This window comes from Mustelus asterias, chromosome 3 (assembly GCF_964213995.1).
Source record: "Mustelus asterias chromosome 3, sMusAst1.hap1.1, whole genome shotgun sequence".
In the NCBI taxonomy this organism is placed as follows: Eukaryota; Metazoa; Chordata; class Chondrichthyes; order Carcharhiniformes; family Triakidae; genus Mustelus; species Mustelus asterias.
The window spans coordinates 145,885,442-145,897,879 of record NC_135803.1 but is presented as its reverse complement, the minus strand read 5'-3'; the positions used below and the strand labels follow the sequence as shown (position 1 = coordinate 145,897,879).

The 12,438-nt window shown below is 43.1% G+C and overlaps 1 protein-coding gene across 2 annotated transcripts in view; it reads right to left on the bottom strand.

Moving 5' to 3' along the window:
* Positions 1 to 12,438, bottom strand: part of LOC144491691 (guanine nucleotide-binding protein G(i) subunit alpha-2) — a 238,866-nt gene that overhangs the window by 9,620 nt on the left and 216,808 nt on the right. For both annotated transcript variants that reach the window (XM_078209874.1, XM_078209875.1), the window contains exon 8: positions 1,427 to 1,639. In XM_078209874.1, the coding sequence (XP_078066000.1) occupies positions 1,449 to 1,639 (191 nt within the window). In that variant the 3' untranslated portion in view covers positions 1,427 to 1,448. The remainder of the gene's footprint in view (positions 1 to 1,426; positions 1,640 to 12,438) is intronic.

The window sequence follows — 12,438 nt, the reverse complement described above, 5'->3', positions numbered from 1 at the left end:
GATTGCCAAATTGGTTTCACTTGCAGGCCAGTGAATTCAGGCAGACAAAATCATTGCATACTCAAAAATAACCCACATCAGCACTTTATAACATCTTTAAATAAATGGCTATCTTGGTTAGATGCACCAGATTCATCCAACAAAGAGCAGAAAACAAGCTATTTGATTTGATTTATTATTGTCACACGTATTAACATGCAGTGAAAAGTATTGTTTCTTGCGTGCTATATAGACAAAGCATACCGTTCATAGAGAAGGAAACGAGAGTGTGCAGAATGTAGTGTCACAGTCATAGCTAGGGTGGAGAGAAAGATCAACTTAATGCGAGGTAAGTCCATTCAAAAGTCTGACAGCAGCAGGGAAGAAGCTGTTCTTGGGTCAGTTGGTACGTGACCTCAGACTTTTGTTTCTTTTTCCCGACGGAAGAAAGTGGAAGAGAGAATGTCCGGGGTATGGTGGCTACTTTGCTGAGGCAGCAGGAAGTGTGGAAAGAGTCAATGGATGGGAGGCTGGTTTGCACGATGGATTGGGCTACATTCACAATCTTTTGTAGTTCCTCGCGGCCTTGGGCAGAGCAGGAACCATACCAAGCTGTGATACAACCAGAAAGGATGCTTTCTATGGTGCATCGGTAAAAGTTGACGTTTCTCACAAACACTCAATTTGAGCACTGCTTATAAAAATCAGAATAAACTTTTATCTTGTGCGACTGTGAAAGTGTTCAATTGAGCTTTGGTGTTTAATTGGTGAGAATTAATGATCGAAAGGACTATGTGACATTCGTTGCAGGGCCCAGGAGAGCAATGGAGCTGAACATTCAGTTAAATTACCACTACCGTTTTTTCAGTGACAATGATTTCAGCTGTATGTGGATTAATTCAGCTCTGTAGCACCTTTGGATACAAACCAGACAAACCAAATCTCCCACTGTATCATTAAAAACCTTTGAGGGAACAAATTGATGTTGACATCATAGAGGTTTACAGCATGGAAACAGGCCCTTCAGACCAACTTGTTCATGCTGCCCTTTTTTTTAAACCATTAAGCTAGTCCCAATTGCTCGCGTTTAGCCCATATCCCTCTATACCCATCTTACCCATGTAACTGTCTAAATGCTTTTTAATAGACAGAATTGTACCTGCTTCTACTACTACCTCTGGCAGCTTGTTCCAGACACTCACCACCAGCTGTGTGAAAAAATTGGCCCTTTGGACCCTTTTGTAGCTCTCCCCTTAAACTTATGTCCTCTAGTTATAGACTCCCCTACCTTTGGGAAACGATGCTGACTTATCTATTCCCCTCAGTATTTTACAGACCTCTATATCTATTGACCCAAGTTAATTTAGAACGTGTAACTATTTTTTGGGAATAAAGTTTGAGTGAGGCACTGAGCCTGAACTTACAGGTATAGAATCAAGAGGCTTACCATCATCTTCACACTTCTGTTCTTAGAAGAGGCCGCAATCCTTCAGGTTATTCTTGATGATGACATCAGTAACTGCATCAAATACAAACTGCACGTTCTTTGTGTCAGTAGCACACGTGAAGTGTGTGTAGATCTCCTTGGTATCCTTCCGTTTATTTAGGTCTTCAAATTTGGTCTGGATATAGCCGGCAGCTGCATCATACTCATTGGCCCCTGCATTCAAAGAAGGACGTGGTTAGAATTAGTGCTTCACGGAAAAGTAGATATAACTGGGAATGAACAGCTGATCGGAGATGGATTTTTTAACTTTTTGCTCCTGAAGTTAAAGTTAATTTATTAGTCACAAGTAGGCTTACATTCACGCTGCAGAGAAGTTACTGTGAAAATCCCCTAGTCAACACACTCCAGCACCTGTTCGGGTACACTAAGGGAGAATGTAGCATGGCCAATTCACCTAACCTGCACATCTTTGGACTGTGGGAGGAAACCGGAGCACCCGGAGGAAACCTACGCAGGCACAGTGAGAACATGCAAACTCCACACAGACAGTGACCCAAGCCGGGAATCGAACCCGGGTCCCTGGCGCTGTGAGGCAGCAGTGCTAACCACCCTTTGGCTCCCCCCTTGTAAACACAACCAGCTCAGTTTTCACTCTGTCTTCGTTCAATGTCTCATTTACCATCCATTTGTGCTTCAGAAGAGAGGAAATTATTCATGCAGCTTTTCACATTGGAGCAGCTTCCAATCTTGGCCAACCAAAAAGATACATTCCTATCTCCAACCAATCAACAGATTTTGGCTTGTCAATTACATTACAGTTCCACTTCTTCATAGAGGTTTACAGCATGGAAACAGGCCCTTCGGCCCAACTTGTCCATGCCGTCCTTTCTTTTTTAAGCCCCTAGGATAGTCCCAATTGTCTGCATTTGGCCTCTATAAGATCAGCCCTCAGCCTTCTACGCTCCAGAGAAAAAAGTCCTAGTCTATCCAGCCTCTCCTTATAATTCAAACCAACAAGTCCCAGTAGCATCCCTAGTAAATCTTTTCTACATTCTTTCTAGTTTAATAATATCCTTTCTATAATAGGGTGACCAGAACTGTCAGTTTAGTTTCAGGTGCACAGCTGAAAGTCTGAACACTGGAACATTCTCCGAGTACCACACACAACTCCACAAACCCCGAGACTTCACAGGTGATCTGATCAAAGGGCTCCTGCTCAAAACCACAGCTCAGTGCCGTTGCTAGTTTTAGTCTTGGAAGACAGAAGCGAGCAAAAATGATTCTGCACTGGTTGTATACAAGACTACAAGGGCTCATCCCTATCATCAGGACTGAGCTATGAGGAAAACTAGAGAAAGTTAGACTTTTTAGAATGAAATGGAATGGCTCAGAGGGGATTTGATAGAATATGAGTGATATGAATTGCTAAAGATAAGAACGGCCAGCACATACTGCAAAGCAAACAAGTGGGGCACATAAGCTAAACTGATAAAGTATCAATGATTTGATTTATTATCACATGTATTAATATACAATGAAAAGTATTGTTTCTTGCGTGCTATACAGACAAAGCATACCGTTCATAGAGAAGGGAAGGAGAGAATGCAGAATGTGTTATAATCATAGCTAGGGATTAAAGAAAGATCAACTTAATGCGAGGTAGGTCCATTCAAAAGTCTGATGGCAGCATGGAAGAAACTGTTCTCGTGTCTGTTGGTACGTGCCGTCAGACTTTTGTATCATTTTCCCCCAGGCGAAGGTGGAAGAGAGTATATCTGGGGTGCGTGGGGTCCTTAATTATGCTGGCTGATTTTCCGAGGCAGCGGGAAGCATAGACAGAGTCAATGGATGGGAGGCTGGTTTGCGAGATGGACTGGGCTTCATTCACAACCCTTTGTAGTTTCTTGCAGTCTTGGGCAGAGCAGGAGCCAGACCAAGCTGTGATAGAACCAGAAAGGATGCTTTCTATGGTGCATCCATAAAGGTTGGTGAGTGTCATTGTGGACATGCCAAATTTCCTTAGTCTTCTGAAAAAGTAGTCGTTGGTGGGCTTTCTTAACTATAGTGTCGGCATGGGGGGACCAGGACAGATTGTTGGTGATCTGGACACATAAAAACCTGAATCTCTCGACCATTTCTATTTGGTCCCCATTGATACAGACAGTGTGATACAGAAATAAGGAAAAACTACTTCATACAAGAATGATCTGAAATGGTCCCCCAAGTAGGAGAATGAAAGTAAAGGCTATTGATTCACAAACAAACCGGGCTGGGTAAAGGCAAATTTGCAGGTTGTTCTTTTTGGATAGAACAGCTCAAGGCACTTGCGCCCTTACAAACTGCAATCTTTGACATCAGCGAAAGCTAGTAGCAGAAGCCCGTCAATCAACCATGTTTCAGCAACATAAGGAATCTATTTGGGTTTTAAATGCTGCTATTAAATTCACAAGGAATGTTTCTGGTCTGTTTCAGAAAAATGGCAGTGGAAATGGGGTGGATTAGCACTGGAAGGCTGGTACAAAAACCAGCCCTGAATTGTAAAAAGTTCCTTCAAGTGGGACAAAAAAAAATGTCCCATAGCTGTATTTACCCTGTGACCCAAGTTTTAGGAGATTTAAAACACACAAGGAATGAAAAGCACATTTAAAAAGTTGAACATGCTGCAGTGTGCTGCAGGTGAAGTCACACGAGATCAGAGGAGAGCTAACACGATGGATGCAGAACTGGCTTGGCCAAAGAACACAGTAAGAGTTTTAACAACACCAGGTTAAAGTCCAACAGGTTTATTTGGTAGCAAATACCATTAGCTTTCGGAGCGCTGCTCCTTCGTCAGATGGAGTGGAAATCTGCTCTCAAACAGGGCACAGAGACACAAAGTCAAGTTACAGAATACTGATTAGAATGCAAATCTCTACAGCCAATCAGGTCTTAAAGATACAGACAATGTGGGTGGAGGGAGCATTAAGCACAGGTTAAAGAGATGTGTATTGTCTCCAGGCAGGACAGCCAGCAAGTCCAGGAGACAAGCTGTGGAGGGTTACTGATAGTGTGACATAAACCCAACATCCTGGTTTAGGCCATCCTCATGTGTGCGGAACTTGGCTATCAGTCTCTGCTCAGCTACTCTGCGCTGTCGTGTGTCGTGAAGGCCGCCTTGGAGAACGCTTACCCGAAGATCAGAGGCTGAATGCCCATGACCGCTGATTGGCCATAGAAGTCAGAGCGTAGCAGTAGAGGGGTGCTTTTCTGAATGGAAGGTTGCGACTAGCGGTGTTCCACAGGGATCAGTTCTGGGACCTTTGTTGTTCGTAGTATAAAGAAGTGATTTGGAGAAAAATGTAGCTGGTCTGATTAGTAAGTTCGCAGACAACAAAACAAAATTAGTGGAGTTGCAGATAGTGAAGAGGATTGTCAGAGGATACAGCAAGATATAGACCGATTGGAGACGGGCAGAGAGATGGCAGATGGAGTTTAATCCGGACAAGTGTGAGGTAATGCATTTTGGAAGGTCCAATGCATGTAGGAATTATACAGTAAATGGTAGAACCCTTGGGAGTATTGACAGGCAGAGAGATCTGGGCATACATGTCCACCGAACACTGAAAGTGGCAACACAGGTGGATAAGCTAGTCAGGAAGGCATCCGGCATGCTTGCCTTCATCAGTTGGGGCATTGAGTATAAAAATTGGCTGTTCATGCTGAAGCTGTACAGAACCTTAGTTAGGCCTCATTTGGAATATTGTGTACAATTCTGGTCGCCACACTACCAGAAGGATGTGGATGCTTTGGAGAGGGTACAGAAAAGGTTTACCTGTTGCCTGGTATGGAGGATATTAGCTATGAGGAGAGGTTGGAGAAACTCGGTTTGTTCTCACTGGAACGATGGAAGTTGAGGGGTGACTTGATAAGAGGTTTACAAGATTATGAATGGCACGGACAGAATGGATAGTCAGATGCTCTTTCCTAGGGTAGTAAAGTCAAGTACTAGGGAACATAGGTTTAAGGTGCGTGAGGATAAGTTTAGGGGAGATGTGAGAGGAAAGTTTTTTTTTTACAGAGTGGTGAATGTCTGGAATGTGCTGCCCAGGGAGGTGGTGGGAGCAGGTACGACAGCGACATTTAAGGGCATCCAGATGAATAATGAATAGGATGGGAATGGAAGAATATGGACTCCATAAGTGCATATGGTTTAAGTTTAGGCAGGCATCATGATCAGTGCAGACTTGGAGAGCCGAAGGGCCTGTTCCTGTGCTGTAGTGTTCTTTGTTCTACCCAAACTGGGCCGTTCAAGAGCAATCACAGGACATTAGACTACGCAACAAAATATTTCAACACACTGACATGGCGCCTGTTAAAGAAAGCAGCGAGATAGAATCAGAGGACACAACAAGCATCCGTTGTATTATCTTTGCACATTCTCATCTTTTGAAGCCAATATTGATGCAGTGGGAGAGGGCGCGTGGGACTGCGGTATCAGACTGGTTCAACTAAACAAAGGTACTTTGGAACGATTCCTTCTGGCTGCAGAGAAAGTCGCTCCACGTGCTCAGACACACAATTCTGGTGATGCTTGTGAGTTAAGCACCTAATTATAGAGAACCATCGTGTCTGCTCTTTTTACAATTTATTCTTTTAATAGTTTTTGCTTGTGGGTCTTGAGTCCTGAATGCCCGAGTCAAAACGCACACAGGATTAATCAGAGACTGAACTTCATACCAACTAGGATCAGTGACACAAGCTATTTCACAATCTTAGTCAAATGTTGGCAGCAAATGGAAGCTTCAAGTGAACTAGTTGAAACATTGTCAGGATATCTGGCCAAACAGTGGGTTTATTTTCATGTTGGCAGACTTCGGTAATATATAAATTAAGCATTTCAGATCTGTAAGAACAATTCTGAAAGCCATAAAATTTCATCAGGATTACATCTTTGCCTGTTGCAACAACACTCAAAGAAGAGGAGAACATTAGTGTGGCAGGATAGATGAATGAAAGCCAATCTTTTTGTTCCCATATGCAGCACTCCAAGGAGAGATGATCTTTTTGGGAGGAGATGGCAAGAAAAGGAGAGACTCGCCTAGCAACCAAAAAGGTGTGACAATTGAAAAAGCCTGGGAACAGGCAACCTTTCAATACTCATATGACATCCACATCTAGATGCATTCCCTTATGATGACTTCTTCACAGGAAGTTGACAGAAAGATGGTTGCAGGAAAAAGGGAGACACTTTCCTGGCAACCAATAAGGTGATGACAATTGCAGAAGTCTAGAAGCAGGTTAGGTTGCCCATCTTGTTCTGAGAGGAAGAATTATGCACCTTCCTCGCTTTCTACCAGAAGATTTATTTTTCTGCCTTCTTCACATCATTGAGTGACTGTGCAAGGATTCCCAAGGGGAGGTGCTGGCTAAATAACACGAGAAAAAAACTGAGGGAATGCACTCTCAATCCACGGAACAATAAATAGCTACGTCACTTGATGGTAAAACTACCAAGGCTCAATCCTTGATATATAACTCGCAGCAATACTGGGAAGGGGCAGAGGAAAATAAAAGAATCAACTCAAGTTCCTACTCTTGAATGTGAACAGTGGCACTAGCTGGAAAATGTGTATGGGCAGCAGATGAACAAGGAATCAGACTTGGTTCTGATGCTTCAAGCAGCCTGACAACACCCACAGTTAAAAGCATACACAAATTCATCATGTGCAAAACATGGCAGTGCTGTACTGGTATCATTGAACCCCCCCAGAGGCCCTGGCTCATGTTTTGGGGACATGGGTTCAAATCCTCACCACGGCAGATGGTGGAATTTGAATTCAATTAATAAACAAAAAAAATCTGAACTATAAAGTTAGTCTCAGTGATGCTGACCATAAAGCTGTCAATTGTTGCAAAAACCCATCTGGTTCACTAATGTCCTTTAGCAAAGGAAATCTGACATCCTTACCTGGTCTGGCCTACATGTGATTCCAGACCCACAGTAACGTGGTTGACTCTCAACTGCCCTCTGAGATGGTCTCGCAAACCACTCAGTTCATGGGCAATTAGGAACGGGCAACAAAAGCTGACCTTACAACGGCGTCCACATCCCAAGAAAGAAAATGAAAATATGCCCACAGGAGTGCACCTCAGCATACCAGAGTACTCAAGTGGTTGGGAGAGAAAACTACATGAACAAAATCTTTCTTGTTCATCCAATTAATGGAATGTGTAATTTGAGAACAGTCTGACAAAAAGTCAAATGTCAGACTGAGAACTGTTCAAGAAGCAATAGTTTCAGCATGTTTAATATTTTAAATGAAATATCAATTGTTTTTAAAAAAATGTTCATTTTGGACTATTGTCTCAGACTATTTATTGTCCATCTTGTGATATCTTCATATATTGTCCCAAATGGTCAAATTATAATGAACAATGTTCATAGAGCCAGTCAGCACTGGAGGCCCTTCAGCCCATCATGGCTGTACTAGCTCCTAAAATTGCTATTCTGGACCCAATTCCCCCTTCTCCTTTTCCAAAGTCCTAAAAGGATTCAATTTCTGATATTTATCCAACCTCCCTTTGAAAGTTACTATTGAATTTGCTCCCACTAATCTTTCAAGCAGACCACTCAGGAGGAAAGGCTGTGCTGCACAGGGCATAAAAACACAAATATACCAAGTTTCTGTTCGAACAGGAACGTGTGGTGATCATCCAGATCACTGCCAACTGCGCTTGGCATAAAGGCCTTGGTGTCAATGCAGGAACTGACACACAAACTTATTCTCTGCCAAAAGGTGAAGTTCTGGCCTCAGAATCTGTTCAACTAAAGCAAGCTAAATAATGCCAGATGGGAGTAAGTCAAGCCCTTTCAACCAGTGCAACACATACGACAGTGAATCATACGTTAACCATCGAGCACCAGACACATATGAAATGCTACCCTTTACCCGCTGAGAGTGCACAGTAACTGCCAGCAATCTGTACAGCAACAGCAGAATGCTAAACATAAAAACATTAGCATTTCTCAACTATGTTATACATTGCATTATTATAAAACCTTTGAGAAGAGGCGAGTTGCCAAGTGACTGTAAGATGTTTACAGTGTTATTTAATGAACAAATTAACTTTTTTATAATGCAAACTGTTCACATCATCCAGCAAAAGCAAACTATAAACAGATGATACAATGGACCCAGGAAACAAACTACTCTGTTGATTACTCAGACTTACAATTTTTATTGCAGTAATAGTCATTGCATACCAGCAGAATATTGTGTTCTATTATCATGCACATAAAAACAATTTGGACATCACAGTTACCTAGATTGCCTTTAATGCAAACAATGTACATGAAGTACACTTGCACAATCATTCACAAATTTATTTTGGAGGGATATGGGCCAAACGCGGGCAATTAGACGAGCTTAGGGGTTTAAAAAAAGGGGCAGCATGGATACGTTGGGATGAAGGGCCTGTTTCCATGCTGTAAACCTCTATGACTCTATGTAGTGCCTTACATACAACAAGCATCTCACGATCTAAAGAGGAGCAACGTACGCCAAAAAAGCAGAGAGATTCGGGTATACAATAAAAACCTTTAAAGGAGGATTTTGGAAAGAGAATTTCAGAGGGCAGCCGTATGGTAACTAATGATGGAATGGAGTGTGGTGGTGCTGGGAAAGAGGAGTGCACAGTAGATGATGGGAAGGAGAGCAAAGCTTGACTGCCGGGCAATAGGAGCACACAGAGCTAGAGTGGAGTGAGGCCAAGAAGTTAGTTGAAAGAAGTGGGGTGGGGGTTGAAGTCAATGTGCAGATCAGGAAGACAAAATGGAGGTCAGTAGAGAAGGACCTGAGTTGAGGACTACATCAGTAATAAAGTTGCGTGGCAGAGTTCTGGATGAGGTTGTTTGAGAAAAGTGGAGCTGTGTTGGTCAGCAAGTTCAGCATCAATGAAGCCCCCGATGTTGAGAATGTCAATGAGATCTTTGGTGGTAGGGGGATTAGCTGAAGCATTTGAGTCTTTAACTAGTGATCGTGCAACCTCTGTATTGCAGGTATTTGAAGGTTCAGTCTGAGTAAGTAGCCAGGTGGTGAGGTAGCATTGGCTTCCGGAGGTGAAAAGTTTTTGCTGTCAGCCAAGTAGGTTGAATTTAGTCCTACAGAAATTGAACCGTCGATGCATCATTACTGATCCATCTGTGAATTGATGGGTGCTATGATCGCCGTCGAGATGTATATCCTTTAAAGGAAAGGGATTCCTGGGATGTCAATATAAAGAAAACTGATGGACAAGATTTCACTTTTTAAAACTTTTACTATAACAAACCAGCTCAAATCATGTAATTTGAGCATGAATGTGAAGGATATATCAAATAAAAAGATCAATTTAACGTCAAATGGCCTCACGTGGTTAAAAGCACCCTCATTACTTATGCATAAATATGGGAACACTGCAATCTCACAGTCTTTCCAACTTGACCTCCACTATAAAAGATCTTTCACTTGCCACTCAATCATTTAGGCACTCACATTCACCACCAGTCGCATTGCATCTAACGTTCCCAGACACAACCAACACCGACAAGGTTTACATCTATGATTCCTCTCACGCAGGTCATGACAAACCTGATGGCACAGAATCCCCGGAGACTCCTTTCTCAAATCCCTTTAAACTGTCTGACGGGCTTTGGAAACACAAACAGCAGCGGTGGTCTAGTCCAAGGCACAACCCTGTGCCCTTCCCGTCTTCAGCTCTCTGCTCTAACTGGATCATACGCATAGTAATCACGGTCTCTTCTCTATTCTCAGAGACCCGCTTCAACACCAGGAACTGTTTGATGACCACCAAATAAAAGCTGCTGTATTCTGAGAAAACAGAGTGATGAGCCCGTGGAATTCATTACCACAGGGAGTAGTTGATGCCAAAACATTGAATGTATTCAAGAGGCAGCTGGATAGAGCACTTGGGGCAAATGGGATCAAAGGTTATGGGGAAAAAGCAGGATTAGGCTATTGAGTTGGATGATCAGCCATGGTCGTAATGAATGGTGGAGCAGGCTCAAATGGCTTCCTCCTGCTCCTATCTTCCACGTTTCTGTTTCGTCAGAGCTGAGAGCAAAGAAAATCAGAAAAGATTTATGGGGGGGTGGTGCTGTAATAGGACAAAGGGATTTTCCAGCATTTCCTGTTTTTGTTTCAGATTCCAACATCTGCAGTATTTTGCTTTTATCTCAATGTAGAGTAAGCAGTTCAGCTGAAACATAGTTACAGCAATCCTTCAGTACGCTATTGACACATTGGTCTATATTACATTGTCAAATCCTCAAGTGGGTGTTGGATCTGCAAGCTTCTGGCAAAATACAAGAGTACTACCACTGATCCAAGCTGCGTGGCAACAAAAACAGGTTTGGACATCTAGTGCGGGTTTGCTTAAATACCTTAAGCTCAGGAAACATAACCTGAACTGATCCTAGGTTGAAAATGCTCATTTACACACCAATTGCTAAGATTTTTATACGTGACAATGTAAATTAGAAAATTAATACTCTGGTGGAGGACTGGCTGGGATTGTCAGACATCACATTCGCATCTCTTGGCCCCTGGCTTGAATCCTATTCATTATGATTGGATGGAAGCATTTTTTACTGCCAACATCAGGTTTGGCAGTCTCAACCTAGTCGCAAAGGAATGCAATTCCAAAGTACAGAACTACAAATGTATGACAGGCAGAGAAAGACCCACTTGTCTATTCAGCCTGTCCCACACAATTGCGATAATTTGAACATTCATTTTAAACACTCTCCACGCTACCCAAAACTATCCGTTCTTCTCAGAGGCAAAAGATATCTGCCCAGACCAAGCTGGTAGTTAAAAAGATAAGAAATTCTTCTCTGATCCCAATTACAAGTTACAAAAGAAAACAATGAGACATTCACAGATTTGTAGGCCAACCATACACTTCCTTATATCGAGGCAACTCACGGCCACCTACGTCCAATTCAGATTAGATATCAGAGTTTCAAATCCGTTCTTTTCAGCGAATCCAAATCTCGAATCTTATGCACTTAGTACATAAACAAAATCCTGAAATCTGCTTTCCGCCTGTCGGAGGAGTGGGCTGGGCTTAAATTGCCAGAAACCCGGCTGATCGCAGCAGAGGACACAATTGCGCTTGTGCAGGTCTCTGCTCTGAGAGAGGCAGAGATCTGTCTCTGCTGCTTTCAGCTGGCTTCTATGGCCTAAACCGGCAATCCCCTCCCCCCGACGCTATGCAAAGTGGCAGTGGTGTCCCCTTCCATGGCCTAAACCCAGCAGCACCCCCTTCCCCCCCCACTCATCACAACTGTAGAGTGCACAATGGTCCCCCCCTCAGGCCCCCACTATGGCACTGCTCAGTGCTTGGTGGGCAGTGCCAAGATGCCTTTTCTACCCAGCCTCCTCCTTGACTCGTCGGATTAACATTAAAGGATTTGAATGGTTGTCCCTCTGATGAGGCCTCAGATCATTCATAAGATAAGTTGTCATGCAAATGATGATGCTAATTTGAACTCGGAGATCAATAGATCGCTGCCAGATTAGGTTATAGAGCCTGAAGGCAGGTGGATGGATTTACAATACAGTTTAGTCATGTGCATAGATCCCTGAAAGTTGGCACCCAGGTTGATAGAGTTGTTAAGAAGGCATACGGTGTGTTAGCTTTTATTGGTAGAGGGATTGAGTTTCGGAGCCAGGAGGTCATGCTGCAACTGTACAAAACTCTGGTGCGGCCGCACTTGGAGTATTGCGTACAGTTCTGGTCGCCGCATTATAGGAAGGATGTGGAAGCATTGGAAAGGGTGCAGAGGAGATTTACCAGGATGTTGCCTGGTATGGTGGGAAGATCGTATGAGGAAAGGCTGAGGGACTTGAGGTTGTTTTCGTTAGAGAGAAGAAGGTTAAGAGGTGACTTAATAGAGGCACAGTAAGAAGTTTAACAACACCAGGTTAAAGTCCAACAGGTTTATTTGGTAGCAAAAGCCACACAAGCTT